This window comes from Lichenostomus cassidix, chromosome 12 (genome assembly GCF_008360975.1).
Source record: "Lichenostomus cassidix isolate B80296 chromosome 12, HeHo_3.0, whole genome shotgun sequence".
NCBI classification, from domain to species: Eukaryota; Metazoa; Chordata; class Aves; order Passeriformes; family Meliphagidae; genus Lichenostomus; species Lichenostomus cassidix.
Genome location: NC_139493.1, coordinates 6,021,918 through 6,040,654, shown reverse-complemented (window position 1 = coordinate 6,040,654; position 18,737 = coordinate 6,021,918). Strand labels below are relative to the sequence as shown.

Below are 18,737 nucleotides of genomic sequence, written 5' to 3'. Positions count from 1 at the left end.
AAAACCCCCTTAAATTCAGAGCAAGGAGAATTGAGAGCTTTTGGCATTTGGCAAAATAAAAGCCCCACTGGTTTTGCCTGAGCAGAAGGAATACACCTACTCCGAGCAGGGGGACTGCGCTCCCAGCGCTCTGTGCTTGTCCCAGAATCCCAATCCCTTCCCTCGCTTCCAAGCAGACACAAAATACCATGCATGCTGGGGTTGCTGTCCATATACAGCTGGGAGATGAGCAGGGCTGCTGCCTTATTGACATATCCTCATTACATGTTGCTAATGAGAGCTCAACAGTCCACGTTAGCGTGTGACACAGGCATGGTGGTGACCAGCCCTTCTGCATCCTGTCCAGGGGGCCTGAAAGTATAAACTGTTCACGGAACAAACTACAAATTCCTTATCGTAAATCATCTTGTGCTGTGTGGGTTTGGTTGCTTTTTTTTTTTTTTTTTTTAAAGTTATTTATTATTATTATAAATATCCTTCATTGAAACAGTAGTCTCTTCAAACAGTTCTTGCAATTTTAGGAACATTTGTCTCTTTCCTTTTTAATTCCTTCAGCAGGAGCGCTCCATTCCTACTGAGATGAACAAATTTCTTCCTTCCCCACCCCCAACCCTTAAAAAATTTTCTACATACAGTGTAGCAGTGAGTCACTAGAGAACAGTCTGGATCAAATTATTCAAACTCGGTCATAAAATCCTTTGCCTATATTATATTACTGGCTACCCCCACTTACTATATTGGGGAGGGGGGAAAGTAGCCCAATAAAGGAATAATTTTTAAGAAATCTACAAAGAATGTAGAAACAAAATTTTATAATCCTTTAGGACCAACATTTGGCAAGTAATTAAAAAAAAAAAGAATACACTGAAAAATACTTTCTTTAATATTATACATCAGGCACAACACTTTTTTTTTTTTTTTAAGATTTCATCTGCATAAAAGGTTTGTAGGATCAGCAGGTGCCGGATGTCTCCTCGCCTGCCAAAGCCAGGTGGTTTCACTCTCTCCTGGTTGGGGAAGGCTCTGGGGAGCCCGGGGAGCCCCTCAGATGCTGAGGTCGGTGCTGCACTCCTTGTAGTGCCGCCGGCGCTGCTCGGGCAGGTGCCTGCGGCTCGCCTCGTGCTTCCAGCCGGGCTCTTCCCTCTCCCGGTGGCCCACTCGCTCCTCCCGGAGCCGTCTGTCGGGTGACCTCTCCCTGCGCCGGTCGGACGACTTGGCCCGGCGGTCGAGGGAGTTTTCTCTTCTCCTCTCTGGGGACCTCCTTGGCTCCGTGAGTCTCTCCAGCGATCGCCGCCGCCGGCCGGGCGACCTCTCCCTGCGCCTCTCTGGAGAGAGGTCTCTCCTCCTCTCATGTCTCTCCCTCCTCTCCAAAGTGTTGTCAGCACTCCTCGTCCCTTCCCGGCGCTTTTCGGGAGACCTCCTCTTCTGCCCGTTCATCGCCGCCCTGTCCGGCTGCCTCTCGTGCCTCCTGTCCGGCGACCTCTCCGTCCTCCTGCCTGGCACGTGGTCGTTGGTTTTAGAAGTCCCATTCCAAGTGTGGTGTTCGTTGGGATGTCTGCTAAACTCTCTGCTGCCTTTTAGGTCTCTAACGTAAGTCCTCTTGTCCCCATGTTGTGATGATTTGTGAAGGTCTGGTGGATAGCTGGACTCCGATGATGGGTGCTGCCGTCGGTCGGATGGCGCGGGTTTCATTTCCGATACATTTTGTGAACCTGTGGCGGGACTGTTCCTGTCACTGCTGGGGTCTGAAAGAAAATAACAGCAAAGGGTTTGGTACCGATGCCTTCCGTGGCGCTGCGACACCACTTAGCACTCTTCAGACTTCATTAGTGACAAAAACAAACAACTGTTAAAGCAGTCAGCGAAGGCTAACCGAAGCTTTGGTTAATTTTACTGTGAACGAGTTACAGGTTAGTATTGGTGCTGCTCTGATCGTTAGCCATGTTTTGGTCCAAGCTGATCTCATCTTTATGTTCTTCTGGGCATGGGGCATTTTACATTTTTCCCCAAGCCCAATGCATAATGTTTCGGTTACACTACTTTCTTTCCAGTGGGAAAAAACACAACATTGTAGCTCAGGTTGTTGGCTGCTTTTTAAAAAATAGTTCCCAATAAAGAGGGCTTTTAAAAAACAATTTTTGTCTTTTAAGACATTTCAAAAACTGCCTTCCAGGTGTGGGAGGCGTCAGTTCAAATAGCAGAAAATGTACAGAAAATAGATCATTAGTTTTTCACCTTGTAAAATAACATTTTGAAGGTGTGAGAATTAGACTGTAATCATGCCATTTCCATTTTATTTAAGGCATAGCTTAATCTCACTTAGTTCTACCATGTTATGTAAAGTCCTAGGGTAGATTTTGGTTTTGCCACAATGATTCAAACAACGATGACAGTAGTTATGATTTTTTCATATCAAAGCAATGGAAAGATATTGTAATATGTAGGATGGCTTTGATTCAAATCTAATCTCCAGTTCATTATTTCTCATGTAGCATTTGAGATAAAATACAGCTGAGCTACCTCTGCAAGACAGAAACTGCAAAGCAGAAGTAGAAAAACAACATCCAAACTAAACCCCAGCCCTGTGCTGCAGCTAAGCTACAATTACTCTCATCATTTGTAACGGATGTTTATGAATGATTCATTACAAACATGAAAAACATTAAAGTAGCTGTGCTGCCTTAATGCAAGTGCCGCTTTTATTTGCTTATTGTTTTCTTTCTAAGAGTAACTCCTTCGTGGCGGCTTGGCTGGCATTAGCCACTTCCTGACGCTTGCACCCCGACACCCACCTTGAGGTGGACTGAAAACCCTCACAGATAAAAAACCAGAGTTTTTTTAATCCCTTTTTCTCCTTTTTGTCTGCCCTCCCCCTGAGCCAAACACTCTATGTTCCTCCTGCCATCACGCCAAGCATCTCCCATTTGATGGCATTTCCATCCCCTGAGCTTGGGAGGGTCAGTGTGTGCGTGGGCTGTGATTTTGTGAATTTTGTGAATTCCAGGTGAAACCCGTGTTGCGACTCACGTGTGGGCAGTTTTGCTTTATTAGCACTTTCAGGCCACAGCTGGGGATGGCACCACGCTGCTTTTCCGTGGCTGTAAGCACGTGGCTTGTGGCAACCTGGCTATCACACAAGGTACAAGCGAGGTTCAAACATGTCCTGTGGTGTGTGTACTTACAATTCGGGGCACGCAGGGTGTTCGGGATGAATTGCTGTACATATAGAATATAGCGAAGCGGAAAAGCAATGTGAGGGAATTAGGCCACAGCACAAAAACACCTAATATTGATTTTAGCTACAAACCGTAGTTTGATTATGGCCCATAAGGTAGAAGCAAGACTCCCCGAGCTTGTCATTTCTCATACATGCAGCGATATTAGGAGGTATCATCGCTGAGGAAGGAAGAGCCCAGCACCAAGAAAAGTAAGAGAAAGAGAAAGAGAAAAGTAGAAAATTTAGATTCCCTATAACAAAGATGAAAGAAAGAAAAATCTTCATATTTTATCTTAGAATAAAGAAAGTTTATTTTTCCAGTCAGATTGTCTAGGCTTCACCCAAATATAAGGCTGCAAAGACAGCAGTTGTTATTATTGTGACATAAAGAGACATCTAAGAGGTGATTCAATAACCCAGACAACGAGAGCATCCATTCTAAAAGACAGCTGGAACAGCGACACAGAATGTCATAGAAAAAACATTAACAATCAAACAACAACGAAAAATAAAGTCCACCAGAGACCACAACATTAAAAATAAGTACAAAACTCATTACAAAAATATACAGCCTCATAGAGAAGCACGTTCCAATCAAGTCAGAAAAATATTGGAACTTAACATTATTAGAGGAACCATTTGCGACTGCAGCGAACAGAACGAAGAGAGGAAGGAGTCCCAAATGTTACAAGGATATTCTTTACAGTAGTGCAACCCCTGTATATTAAATCCTTGCTTGGAGAACGAACGTTTAGTGGTTAGCATTAGCCAAAAGAAAATTGGTGATGGATTTCCATCCTCAGTGCAACAGACATATGCTTTGAGAAGTGAAGCACTTAATTTACAGGGTATTTATGCAGTCTAGCATATGATACAGTACTGTACATCCAGAGGAGTATAGGAAAAGACAAAAGTAGAAAGAACATTACAGAATTTCAGTGCCATCATTGAACCTTCTGGTGTGCTATTTATATTACAGAAGTGTAAACCCACAACTTCCCTTCCATATTGTTAAACACTTCAATTGTTTGTTGGTTATACTCTGAATTGGTCATTTTAAGTTAAATAATGAGCAGTCTGAGCAGAAACTCTCAAACGTGGTACAGTAAATGAAAAGAAAATCTAGTTCATAAATTGTGCAGAAGGGTTTTGTTTCTGGTGTTAGGGCATGGAGAGAATGATAAACACAGAACTTACTGACACAGAAATAACCCAAATACGGGGAGGAAAGTATAAAGGACATCCCTTCAATCATCAGTTTCTATAGAAACCTCAAAGACCTTTGGTTGGGAGTAGCCCTCCATCGAGGGCACAATATTTGACAATTATCTCAAATAAATAAGACATAATTATAATATTAAATAGTGTGCTAAGTTAAGCCACCCAGCAATCCAACCTCCAGGGGAAGAAAAGGAAATCTAATGCAATTCTTAGTAAGAAACAAGGACTGACTGTTTCCCCCAAGACAGACATGAGAGCACCTTTTCATAACCTCCTCACCTTTTCAGACCTTACGAATTAACTAGTTGAAACCAGCAGACTGTTTAAGGGGGGAGAAAAGGGCTCAGGAGGCCAAATCAATATACTTTTGCAGTAAAGCTTTTTTTTTTTTTTTCCTTCTTTCTCTTAAATAACTTTATAAATATTTACATAAATATTAAGGAAAGGCAAAAATCTCATAAGCCATTTCGGCATTCATGTCTATGGATACAGACAAGAACTAAGAGAAAAACCTAACCAAAAAAAAATTCACTGCTTCAGAATAGTAACTCGGGATCCCAGTTTTTGCATTGATTAGAAGAAGAGACCTATGTGAAACAACAATTCAGCCGCTGAGAAACAGTTTGGCACAGTTCAATGACATTCCTTTTTTGGCTGGACAAGACAATAAGGTTTGTTTTGTTTTGTTTTGCTTTCCTCTCTGATCACCAAAAAATACTGCTATGATGATCTTGCCTTACACTGCGCCCCAAGTCCATGGAAGCAAGCAAAGGATGAAATGTGTAGAAAATTCAGCACAAGCGAGGCAATTATATGTTGCAAAGGTTGGTAAGACACTGGTGAGAAAGGAAAATAAAAAAGAATTCCCGCTTCAGATCTTGAGACAAATCATTCATGGAGTGATGCCAGGGAAGAAAGGAATGTTTTCATAGTTTGACCCACCATATTCTGGGACAGAGCCATCTCCACGTTTCAGAAACAGGCGGACCTTGCGGCCACCATTTTTAATCAGTTCGATGGCCCGAGCGTGCTTCATGTTCTTGGTAGTTTCTCCATTGATCTCTAAGATTTCATCACCAATCTGCCAATGTAATAAAAGAGACAAAGATTAGAAACATGTCCCCACGAGGGTCCCCACCAGCACACCACAAGACAGTGGCCACAGCAAAGCTGGAACAACTATGCACCAGGTGAGGCTAAATATAAATAACTCCTTCCAGTGACCATCCATTCCAGTGTGCAGGAGCCTGGGAGACACGAAGACAATGGAGAAAGCTTGAGGTATCAAAATATTTCACTGCTGTTCTGCAAAATCGCATTGCAATGTTGTATTGCTCAGTAGTAAGAGCAGTGCTAGAACTGGTGCTATTTTATTTAATTTTGATTTTTTGATTATGGTCAAAGCAGTTGCTTGTTTCACAGTCTGCTGCAACTGGGATGTTCACAGAGCTTTTTCAGGTCTGTTTCTTACTTGGATATAGATACCTACTATGAATAAGCAAAGCTGATTTGGTAAATACAATCATTTATCAGGAGAAGAAAGCAGGGCTTGGAAGAGCTTGTCAAAGCATTGACTTTTACAGGGCAGCACTGATTTTTCATCATATGTTCATCAGCAAAAATTTTGGACCCATAGGTTTAACCCTAGCACAGGAATTTTGAAAATGCCCTTCACATGATATATCTGGAGAAGAAGACATATGTGGGAAAGTTATAATGCATTCGCTAACAGAGATTGAAGGAGTACATAAACTTGGATATTTAATTTTTCAGTAGGCATTTTAAAACATATGCCCCTGTTATAATGTTTGTCATTTAGCTGATGTGTGAAGTCAACAGTTAATGCCAATCAAAACCTACATTATAATTTTGTAACTCATGGGTGACAGGCATGTTCTGTCCCCTCTCTGCCCACTAGCAGGTGAAGACTGTGGCTATTCCATTTTCACTGCTACATGTCCTCCCCTTAGGCTTTAAACAACAGATCATGCACTAGAATTTGGAAAGCAGTGCTGGAAGAAGGGGGTGAAGCCTTCCACTGAACACTGCTACAGACTCCGTACCAAGAGTGACAGATGCCATCGACAGAAGTAAATAGGAACCACTTTCAGTTCACATTTAATTTCCCTTTTAGCTGGAACAGCTGAAGGGAGAGGCAGGGAAGTCAGTTTATTCCAAAGAATAATTTAAAGGCGGTTTTGCGTACCCTCATTTTGCCACATCTCTCAGCAGGACCATCCTCAGCGAGCCGCAGCACATACAGATCCATGTTGTACTCTCGTCCTCCTCTCAGGCTGAAGCCAAACCCTTTGGCTCCTCTTTCCAGCTCAACAGTGTAAAAGTCTTGGTCCTGCTGGAGAGAAGACAACAAACGCCCAGTTTGAACAGAAAGTCAAGAGCTGCTCTGCTCTTCAATATTCAATCCATGCTTTGTTACTTGCGATTAAAAATGGAAAATTTTCACACACAAGACCAGGATTTGCTGTTTCCTCAGACCCCACTCTGAAGTTAGGAGCTCTGGTGGTGGTTGGTGAAGAGCTGCTGCAATGAATGTGCTTGGCCATGTCCCATGGTGCATTTTTGGGCAGCCTTGTTACACAACACCTCCTGTGACCAGGGCAGTAGGGTACATTTTGGGAAGGTGGTTAAAGGTTCTACCAACCAGGGAAAGTGAGGACAACTTCCCTTCCAGAGCCAGCTTTAGTGCAATGTCTGGTGGCACCTGGGGTGAGGCTGTGCCATGGTGCTGGCTTTTCCTTTGTGTCACCACATCATCTATTCCTTTGCAAGGAGCTCAGAAGCCTGGGCATTGTTTTTCTCAAATGCTATTATGGCTATGTTTTGAAGTCCCTAATGGAAGATGTTACTTCTGGGATGGCCAGTGGCAAGGAAAGTTAACAGTGAGATAGATAATCTCTCTAATAAGATGCCTTCTGTGCAAGCTGGAACACTCCAGCTATCGCCCCTTATTAAGTTTTCCTCTTTTTTATTCTCTGAATTTATCATTTGCACACAACAATACTTTCTGGAGAGGCCCCTCAAAAAATACACAATTCAATAAACTAACACATAAATTATTACTGCCCTAAAAACGTCAGCTCTTTTTTTTTAATTTTTACTCCCTCAAAGGCCTGATGAGAATGTGTTGGAAATGTTTCTCAGCTGAAACAACAGCAACACATATTAAGAAACTAATCAGCAAATTCCTCCTTTTTTCAGCAGACTGAGGGAGAGCAGCTTCTCAGTAGGAATTTTCAAGGGAAATATTTGAACACAGCCCTCAAGCAGACTGCAAACAACAGTGTGTGGTAAACAAAACAATTAGAGAGGTGCTCCTTACCTGTGCTGCTTGGGGTGGTTTGAAATCAAACTGGGATTCCTGCTTTGGTTTGGTGTTGTTCCTGCTGTAACAAATGAGAGAAAGAGGGAGATAGGAAAAATACAGCTCATGGAATGTGAAAGGGATGAAGAATTAACTGAAGAGAGAGCATGTCAAGATGCCCTCCTCAAGGAAAACAATCTGACCTGGTCTCCTGTGGTATTTGCTGAGGAGTATGTGTGGTTGTGATTGTAGCAATTTTTTCTGCATTGGTCAATAAAGTAGCATTGGAGGATTCTGCAAAATAGATTTTGTTTTTATTATGAGGGAAGACCATTGGCTATTCACTGAAAGAAAAAAAAAGAGTTTTGCAAAAGCATTTCACTGAAAAGCATCATTATGTTGTTTTTATAGAACTTGAGATGGCCTCAAATTTCTTAATTCCCCAAATTAATATAGTATGTATATGAAACTGTAGACTCAATTGGAAAATGAAAGGAAAAATTAAATTAGGCAATCTGGATTGGAAACCCCCCTGACCATTAGACACACTCATGAAGATTCAGTTGTAAAAGGTTTGAATAATGTTTTGTCTACTGTCTAAAGACATGAATTCCAATCAATTAAGGCTCTAGATATTGTAGATTGGGTGGATTAATTTTGTAGTAGTTATAACTATTCCAGGGATTATAAGCTTTTCAGTCCTTCCTCCATCAGAAACTGCAATCTCCAGTAGAACTGAGATATGGCTCTTATCTCACAAGGTGATACTGAATGTGGCTAAACCCCAAATATACTGAAATCCATCTTTGAAATACAACCCACTGCTGCCTGAGCACTGAAAGCTGCACACAGGAACCACCTGCACCAAATGCATCAACAGCTCTGGCCAACCAAGCCCAACTTACAGAATTGTACCCTGAGAGAATACAGAGAGCAGAAATAACTTCTAAACTCAATTTCTGCCATGGTAAAGGGTTCTCAGCCTAACATCAACCTGTGCAAATTCCATATTTCTCTAGGCATGGCAAGAGGTGCTCCAAGGAGAGATCCTGTCTCCTGCTTTCCATAACTGGGATGGGAGCAACAGAAAAGTGACACCTGGGTGTTCCTCACAGTATGTCAGGGTAAAATGTTCCCCTTGTCATTCTGAAGGCTGTATCACAGACTTCAGCAGGACCAGAGCTAAACTCAAACTCACTTAAAATTCTGCCTAAAATTAAGGTCATGTCAATGCCATTAGCCAAGTAGTAGCAACACAGATCCGGAACCCTTGCATATTGAACTCAACACTTTTTCCAGAACTATGTATTGTACCAATCCTGAACTGAAATTAGTCCTGAAGAGTTCCAAATGCTGAATTGCTCCAGAATTCAGCAGTTCCTGAAAACACCCTTCCCCTTCCCATGGGAGTTTGACTCTCAGTGGTACCCCATGTACCTCAGTGGTGCTTAAACACACAAAATGTTCAACAGCTATGATGTTTGCACTTGGAGAATGATGGGCACAGTCAGTAGAAACACCCATTCATCAGACAGGGCATTCCTTCCCAGCTAAAGCCACTGCAGTGGCAGGCACTTTCTCCTTTGCAGAACAGCTCTGCACACAGGAGAGCCACACTTCATGCCTATACCCACTGTATCCAGCAGAGAACCACAGATTGCAAGTAACTACAAAATACTGACCATGATCCACCTTTCAAGACCAAAATCTAAACTGAATGCACAACCACTAAGTCAACAGTGACAGAAACTGGATGGAAACATCAGGCTCTCCAACATAAAATTATAAGGTCTTCCACCCTGCTGTTGTTTGCCTCTCAAGCTACAGGTATCCAGTAATTCATTTCACTGGCTATGGAGGTATCTGCAATTATTAAACAGAGTCCAGCTGCAATACAAAATTGCAGCAATGGGAGAGGTTTTGCCTGAATTAAGATGTGGTGGTCATGGGCTTACTTGGTCCTAGGAGTTTAATTTACTTGGTGGGTTTCTTTTAATTCTGGAGAAATCTAGATAAGGGGAACCTTTTTCCTTTCTGTAGCTACTTGCATGCCAAGGGGAATTCAGGAAAAGGGACAGAGAAAAAGAAGAATCACTTAAACAGATGGGTGCAACAAGAACACAGCTCCTTTGCCTGCAGCACTAAGCCCAAGTTAACATGCCCAAACCCTCAGCATATGGAGCTGAAACATCTTCCAGACCAGAGCTGGCTTGTGTCCAGTGGCTCAGAGAGCAAGAGAGGCTTCTGGGTCTGCCTGCACCTCTCAGGGTAGGCATGACCAAGCCACACCCTTGTAATGACGTGCCATTGACAGCTGGCTTGTGTGAGAAGGAGACATCCCTACGTGTGGTTACACTGCTGGGCTTTAAGAAATAATTCTGTTTATTTTGTAAAGGCGCCTTGATGTTAAAATCTGCCTCCTACGTAAGAAAGCCCCCAAAACATGGTTAAGTGTTCTGTATTCAGCCAGAACAAAAGCCTCTGAAATCCTCCACAAATATTTGGAGATCAGATGAAGATGGGCTTCAAAGAGAATGCAAGATTCCTACCCTTTACTAGGTCACACTAATAATACCATGCAGAGCAACAACACATCTTTGGTGCAGATGTATCTTCACACCACTGTGCTGCATCTATCTTTAGCCCACCCTCTCCCATGAGTCAGGAGTTGTGCATAATTTTGCCAGTGTTTTAGACACTGGTTTGGGACGCATGCCAGCCACCATGCAAAACTGGAGCAGAATATAGCAAAAATTATCTTTAGCACAATTGCAATTGCCTGTTCTAAACCCCACGTATTTCATTGATTTCTTGCCCTGTTCTGCCCTAAAACTCTCAGTCACCAATTACATGCCTAATCTAAGCTTGTCCTGTTCCAACATTCTGTATCCTTGCATCTGCTGGAAGTGTGGTAAAGCATCATAATTTCATTGCAAATATAATCCTGCAGTGGTCTGTGGCAATTAACTCATGCAAGACTTACTACAAAGCAAAAACTCTTGGTGTTTTTAATAATGTTAGCAGAGATTAGCAGTGTGAGTTTATTGTGAGTCTTGTGATGTGCCTCAGTTTCATGTTTATCTGACGAGTGGCTTCTGATTTATGCTCCCCCTCCTTGAAGCACACAGACCATTTATATTTGCCAAAAAAGCACTCAAAAGGAAACAAAAGGAAACAACAAATCAAGAAAAGCATACAAAGACATCAAAAAGAAAACAACACCGAGAATGATTTCTCGTATCTCATGGGGTTTTAGAGCAAACCCCTCAGAGATTTTGAGAGTGTCAGGTCTTACTGGCTTTTGGAAAATAAATGCAGGTAATACTATGCAAAGTTGGCAATCTGACTTGGAATTTCAAAGTGACAGTAAATAAAAAGACTTAAAGCCTGAATTGCTATGAAAGCAGGGTTGATTTCTTCCCTAAAGAACAGATTTCCATCCTCTCCAGGAATACCTGATGTCAATCACAGGTATATGTTTCCCTAACCCAAGCAATTTGCATGATATTTGGGATACATAATTCCATGAGCAAGACTGGCTGAGTGTTTATGTCAGAAGGTTATACTCTTCTTTAAAAATTCTTAAATCATTCAGAAGTTGCTTATTTCTCAGATGGTTTTGCTTTCTTGAAAAATAAGCTCTTTATTTATTTAAAGATTCACCTTTCTTCTTATCAGATACTAAAATACAGGTAATGAACAGTTCTTCTCTCAGTTTATCTTCCCAAACAGGCATGCACAGGGTAGCTCAGATGTTAGCTTGATTCACAGCCATTTTATTATTCATGAACACCCAATTTGCTGCAAGCAGCAGAGGATCATATACCATTTGACCTGGTACCCACCAGACAGAAGGAAAATAAAGCTTTTGTGCAAAACTGATCACCCTAAACAGAAATAATTTATAACCAGATCATTTCTCATCCTGGTCTGTGGGGAGCAATGTGGAAAGGTTTCTGCCCAACAAGCTCTCATTTTGAACTCATCCACAGCAGAGGAGGACTATAAACAAAATACTTAGAATTTAGAACCACAGCAATTTTAGTTCTGCTGCAGATACTTTACCAGGTTTCTGATCAGTTCCTATCTGGGGATCAAGCTAGGGATCAATTTAATGAAACTGATATATAACACAGATCCTTATTTTTATTAAATGCTTCAGTGACCTGAAATCAGTGCCACGTGTCAGCTTATTATTAGGGACCCTGCACACTCCCTGTGACCTGAAACAGTGAGATCCTGTCTAGGGTAACTCTTAAAATGCAGCTTCAGAACCATCACCATTTAAGCAGTCATTTAAAAATGTACTGAGCTCGCTCCCAAAGCAACTTACCCAGAATAAAAACAAATCTGCTTTTAAAACAGCTTAAAACATGTCAAAGTGTTTATCCCTTTCTGTGATCTCTTTACTCTGTAGCCTGCTTGTGTCTATACAAAGCTTCAGGAATCCTACATACTAACAAGTGATTCCCAAATATTCTACAGCTGCATTATTAAGCTAAGAATCAAATCAAAGTGTATCAAGAGATTCATCAAATTTATGGAAGATCATTTTAAGGAGATACATGGAATGGAATATTATTTTTTTAATGTTGAATCAGCACCTCCCTGTTAAAAACAAACCCTCTCTATAAAAAGAACCAAAAAATAAAGCTATGGGAGACTCACACCCTCCCTCACTGTTGACTCCCAAAGTGGGAACAGAAACTGAGTCCTGCATGACTCTGCAGCTCCAAGAGACAGCAAAAAGCCCGGGGAAGAGAACCAAGAGCAGGGTCAGGTAAGAGAGCAGGAAACAGATACTTTACCATCTCCTGGAATGATGCGCAGGGTGACGGTGTTTCCCGCTTCCTTAATGAGGTTGACGATGTCAGAATGCGACTTGTTGGTGATGGAGCACCCATTGACAGCCAAGATCCGGTCGCCTACTTTCAGCTTTCCACAGCGGTCTGCGGGGCTCCCTTCAATTATCCGACCTATTTTGTGAGGCATGGCCACACATGCATTTCCCGCTTTTGTATTGGTTTGGGGGTTTTGTTTTGGTTTGTTTTGGTTTTGGTGTTTTTTTGTTTTTTTTTTTATTGTTTACATACGTGGGAATGTGGTGAAGGGGAAAAGGAAAAAAAGGGTTGAAAAGGGAAAGAGAAGGTTAAGGGTTAATTAATTAATGCATCAAGCAAAAGTTATTATAGGATAGCTTTGCTGCCAGTGTTCAAAACATTGGCAATCAACTAGTATGAGTGCACAACACTTTACTTCTTCCACAAGAAGGTGTTTTGTTAATCCCTCAAAACTCCCCCCAAGTGGATTTTTGTTAATAAATAGTGAGATTTGTATTGACTACAACTGCACTTAGCAGCCCCATCATAACCCAAATCTGATTTGGTTTTTGAAGAAAAAAAAATTGAAGCTGTTTGTAGAAAACTCAACCTTTCTCCTCCAAGATTACATCAGTGTTAGCCTGTCCAGCCCTCCTCTAAGCCAACTGCTGTCCAAGCTTCTGCCAATGTTTTGTTCTTTCTCAATTTAGAAAGATAAAATCGTTCTAGGCCTAGGAGGGAGTGTGGCTCCCTTTCTACCACAGAGACCCACTCTATCAGCGCTGCACAGGGGAGCAACATGAAATGCTTTTCTTCCATTGTGAGTAAAGGTACTACCAGGGAAGGCACAGGACCACTACAGATGGGCCAAGACTGACAAAGGTAACCTGTTTGGTGCTGGCACCCACCTCAGCCTCTGCTAACCCTTCCCCTTTTATGATCTTAGATGGCACCAGCTGGGAGCAGGGAAGGAATAAGGACCTCATTCAAATACCTCTAAAACCATACACAAAACCATTGAGATGTCTGACACACAGAGTGAGAGCACTTCAGGATGAATGTGTTCTGGAGACAAAATTCTCCTCCTGTTCCATGCAGTTGTTTTGTTTCAAAAACACAGGGCTGTCCATAACATGCAGAATTGGGACACAGAGGATACACAACATCACTCAGATAAATCCAGTGAGCTTTTTTTACAGCTCCTTCACGTGGGCAAGAGGCCCTGGGGCACACAGCACATGGTTAAAGCCATGGGGTACACAGAGTGGTCATCTCACACTTTGCATCCACAATACATTCACCCTCAAGATGCACTTTCCCATCTCTGCTGTAGTCTTTCTCTGATTAGTAGTTTTAGAGATATACACACATGACCACACTAGAAAGACCATAAAGAAGAAAAGGCTAAGACAAGGACATATGAGGCTGGAAAGATGCAGTGAAAACTGTCAGAAAGTGTTAATATCAGTTACAAACATTAGGGAGATTTCTTTTTTCTTCTTTTATTACAATGCTAGAAAGTTTCTCTTTCTGGTAATACAAAGCCCCATCCAGATCAAAGGCTGTTTTGAGGATATGAGTTTCTACTCTATCCAATCCACTGAACACAGATGATAGAGCCCACACCAAAGTGACCAAGGTTGGTTTTAGAACCAGTTTGGCCCATCTCTAAATACTACCCATGAAACAAAAAAACTACAAAGCAGGTCCAGAGCAAGCACCAGACAGCAGAGGGAACACATCTCATGCGGAGTGTTAGGAAAAAGCCAAATATACTTGAAAAAATTAAAGGAAAAACAGTCACAGATCAACAGATCTCCTCCAGATCTCCCTGCACAGAAAACTTCCAGTTAGCAAGTATTTTGGGCTAAAGCAAACACAACTCTTTAAATCCTCAGGTCAAAGTTTCTCTGCAGAGAAGAGTTAGATCATAGTCTTCATACAGTAAAAGTTATTAATACATGTTTGCAAATACATTCAGAAGATAAAAGCACTCCCTCTGTTCTAGACTGTGTTCAGTTTAATCTGGATTATATTACACCATTGTGTTCTGGCACCAAAACACCAATTTTGGAAGAGCAGTTTCCAGCAGCAAGGGCAGTGTGAGAGAGCCTAGCACCTGAGAACTGACAGAACTTGTTGCACTGGTTTTACACTACATATTTCCCCCTGAAATTTCTGCTGCTCAGAACAGTGTCAGAAATAGCCCATTCTGCATCAATACCAGCAAGGGAGGTGGTGCTCCCTTGATGTATTACAAAGGGTGTCACCGACGGGCAATGGGCAGGAAATGTCAGAAAATAATGTCTAGGAGAAAGAGGGAAAGGCCACTTCCTGCACCTGCATGCCCCTGTAACACTCAAACAGCACAGGGAGCCTGCAAGGCATTTTGTCTGCACACCACAACTGTGCTGAGGAAGGTGCTGTGAAGATGGCCAAGGCAGTGCTCTGTCTCTCCCTCCACCCCTATCGTGTGCCACACACTAAGGAACACCTTCTTCTTCCTTCACAAAGTACAAGTGGATGCCACCTCTGGCCTCCTTTTGGAGGAGATGGGAAGGGAAGATAATAGCATCTCTGACTGGTTTCCTCCTTGCAATGACACTTCTGCTTGAGAACAGGCTGTTCTGGGCATATTTGAAAAACCAGTTTATGTACATCTCCTTTGCAGCACCCCCTGGAAATGGGTGTCTGCCTAGCAGAAAGACTGTCTTCAGACAAAAACCATGACCACCTCTATTAGGGCAGGATACTATGTGTGACATAGCTTAAGCTTAATTTCTTCCTACTCTGAAGAAATGGATTTGGGAAGAGGTGAAATGGGTAAAAGAAACATCCCTTTTTTTAACAGTATTCCCCATTTTATGGGGAACTGTCACACCAGCAAGCACTATTAATTAAAATTTCCCAGCTATCAGCATGCTCACTCCATAATGATGATCAGAATAACCCTGATTGCCAAAGAGAAGTTAATCAGTTGAAGCATTACCACTTTAAAATCAACTGGCTCGATTCCACCATCAGGAGACATATTTCATTCCACCTGCTCCATTTCTGCACTGGCAAACAGCACCACTGGGAGGATCCCCAGCTGCTCCTCAGAGAGCAAACCCCAGAGAGGCTCTCCCAGACAGTGAGCACCAGGAATTGCCATTGGTGGCATTTCAGCTCTCCAGGCTGGGATTTCTCATTTCGCTCTTCCCGACTCAGTGCCGAACAAAACCCAGGAGGCCAACACCTACCAAGTCTTCGCCTCTGATTAAGCTATTAATTACACAAATTGGGGCACGCTCACAACTTTTAATTAAACACATCCCCACGCTCTCCTCCTCGTGCCGCAAAGCCTCGCCCGAGGCGCGACCAGAAACCCGCAGGACTCACCGAATGTCGTCCCCGCCTCGGGCCTGCTCACCGACGAGACGATGACGAAGCCGAAGCCCTCGTTCTCGCCACGGCGGATCTCCACGTCGTAGGGCTGCACCACAGCACTGACCACCCCGCTGCCCCCGCCGCCGCCGCTGCCGATGCCGCTGGTGCTGCCGCTGCCCGAGCTGACCGTGTTGAGGGAGTTCTGGCTGCCCTGCGGCGTTCGCTTCTCCTCCGTCAGCGAGGCCGGCTGGTTGCTGCTGTGGTGGGAGGAGGCTGGGGATGGGACTTCATTCTCTGCCTTGGGAACTGGGGAGAGGGGCAAAAGAGATTGGTCAAGCAGGCTGTGCCGTTTAGTGCTTGGCCACATGTGTTTACAGGGAAAATGGTAAAAAAACCCACCTGCTCTAGGGTATAGGTCATACCATGGACACGCTTTCAGGTGTCACCACCAACTGCTCTGCTCAGTGGTGGCACTGGCCACATGTGTTCACCCTCTCCTGCGTGTGGTCATGCAGCCCAAGCCTTGCACTGGCAAACTGCAGCCTGGTTAAACCAGTGCAGTGCTGCGTGCTTGGATGCTCTGTAACATTTTAAACCTGGATTGCATTAATTCAAAGGTGCCTCCTCTAGCTATCCCATCCCCACCTCAGTTATACAAGTACAACCACATATATGTTGTACACATACATATACAACCCAGGAGAGACAGTAATATCTCACAACAACACCCTTTGTGTACTTTTAAACTCAAAGCTATCAATTAGTTAGCACTATTTGCCTTTGATTAATGGGATCTTAAGTAATAACAATCACCCACATGAGCAAAACAACTTGTGAACCAAATTTTCTGGATAGAAGAACCAGCAACTATCATCTGTGCAGTCTGGCACAGACAAGGGGAAACCATTAAACATTGTTAACATTAATACTAAACAAGTGTTCAACAGCAACTGAAGTTGGAAGGGGTATTAGTTTGAAATCTAATCAGTTACCACAAGGCTTGAAGAAATCTCAAAAAAATTGCTTAGTCCAGACTCTGCTCAAGTGAGGGCCAACTACACTTAATGTCAGTCCTGACAGATGTTTGTCTAATCAGCTGTTAAATATCTCCCCAGGCAATCTATTGGTTGCAATATCTGACTTAAATCTTCCCTGCTACAACATAAGGCTATTATTTCTAGTGCTATCTAACAGGCATATGGAGAACATATTATTCCCTTCCTCTTTGCAGCAGCCTCTTATAGTATTGGGGAGTTGAATGCCTCCTCTCCCTGCAGTGCTTTAAGCTAAAGGATCCAAATTTGTTCAATATTTCCTTTCAGACCGTGTTTTCTAGAGCTCTCCTTATCTTCCCTGGTCCTCTGGACTCCCTCCAGTTGGGCTCTCTCCAACTCAAATATGTCTTTCTTGAAGTGCTGGACCATATTGCACTAAGCCATCATCTGCTGGGAAATCAGGAGAGTTCCCCCCTGCCTACATCCCAGCACAGTGTTTTTCTTCACCTGAGCCAACCTCAGTGTAAAGCTCGTGGCCCACAACAGCTTCCACTTCTTGTTACTCAGCCTGTTCTCTGCAGCCCATTTGTGCAGCTGAGAGCAGCATATTGCACTTGTCCCTGCTGAATGGCTGCCTCTGCTAATCAGGTCACTTCTCCAATTTGGTGAATCAAAATTAAGCTGAAGATCTTAAAAGCATCAGCAAGAAAATGGATGGCAAACAAAATCTAAACCCGTAAAATCACGATGCAAAAAAAGGACATTAAAAAATCCTTGGATAGAAGTCCTGTCTGCACTTATACACTCAAAAGTATGTACTGAATATATAGCATTCTTCATATTAAGAATACAGGAGCATAAAACTCCCCCTACATGAATCTCAAGACAGAGAGTACCCATTTAGCTGAACAATCTTTTTCTACTGGCATAAAGATGACAGGAGGAACAAGGGACCAAAATTCAGGAACATCCTTCTCTACAAAGTTATGCTGAAATTTAAAAGCCTGCAAATATAAGGTGAAAGAAGGGATTCTGAATAATTTATCCTAGAGTAAGTGTCCACATTTGCAATGATTCAGAAATAGCTCGATCTGCAGCAACATGCCTCTGAATGAAATATCAAGAGAGATCTCATGCATCTAAATCTTTCATGGTAATTTCCAGCCTGGAGGCTGTAAAACTGCATAGAAAATCTACACACAAAAACAATACCAAAATTCAGCTGCCCTTCCCCTTCCTCCCAAAGCTCTTCTAAAGCTTCTCTCACATTGCCAGTCCTTGGTCAGGAATTAAGGAGAGGCTGTCAGAGGAGAGGATAACCTAGCATTTAATCCACGTTGGGAAGAAGGAAAGAAATGAGAAGTGAACATTTATTTGTTATTGTGCAGAAGGAGCTCAGCCCTGGATAAGAACGCAGAGCTATTTTAGTGGTACTCTTCTAGTCCTAACTTCCACTGAGGGCCTAATTTCCAACCTGAATGTTATTTTGATTCTCTCTGAGATCAAAGTACATCACTGCCTATTTATCTGATGATGCCTAAACTTGAAAAGCTACATAATACCCTTTCTTTAAGTGAGCTAAACCAAATCCCACACCTGAGTTCCTAAAGGGACTCAGAGGGACAGGCAGAAGTCCAAAGTCACTCTCCAATATTAAACATAAGGTCACATGTAATTTAGAAAGCTCATGCTCGTGTCTTCACTTTCCAATCAGGACACTTTCCAATCACTCATCTGGGTGCCACCAGGCAGTGTCAATTCACTTTGCATCTTTGTCCTTCTGCCAGCTTCTT

General features: G+C 42.7%; 1 protein-coding gene across 30 annotated transcripts in view; it reads right to left on the bottom strand.

Moving 5' to 3' along the window:
- Positions 1-18,737, bottom strand: part of MAGI1 (membrane associated guanylate kinase, WW and PDZ domain containing 1) — a 321,207-nt gene that overhangs the window by 1,090 nt on the left and 301,380 nt on the right. For 13 of the 30 annotated variants that reach the window (XM_085072350.1, XM_085072341.1, XM_085072352.1 and 10 more), the window contains 7 exons: positions 15,962-16,255; positions 12,569-12,772; positions 7,964-8,054; positions 7,779-7,842; positions 6,645-6,791; positions 5,381-5,519; positions 1-1,745 (listed from right to left, as the gene is read on the bottom strand). The exon at positions 1-1,745 is cut by the window's left edge and continues 1,090 nt beyond it. In XM_085072350.1, coding sequence (XP_084928476.1) covers positions 1,045-1,745; positions 5,381-5,519; positions 6,645-6,791; positions 7,779-7,842; positions 7,964-8,054; positions 12,569-12,772; positions 15,962-16,255 — 1,640 coding nt within the window. In that variant the 3' untranslated portion in view covers positions 1-1,044. Of the gene's footprint in view, positions 1,746-3,307; positions 3,397-5,380; positions 5,520-6,644; positions 6,792-7,778; positions 7,843-7,963; positions 8,055-12,568; positions 12,773-15,961; positions 16,256-18,737 lie in introns of all 30 variants that reach the window. The other 17 variants (XM_085072346.1, XM_085072353.1, XM_085072367.1 and 14 more) reach the window with 10 other exon arrangements.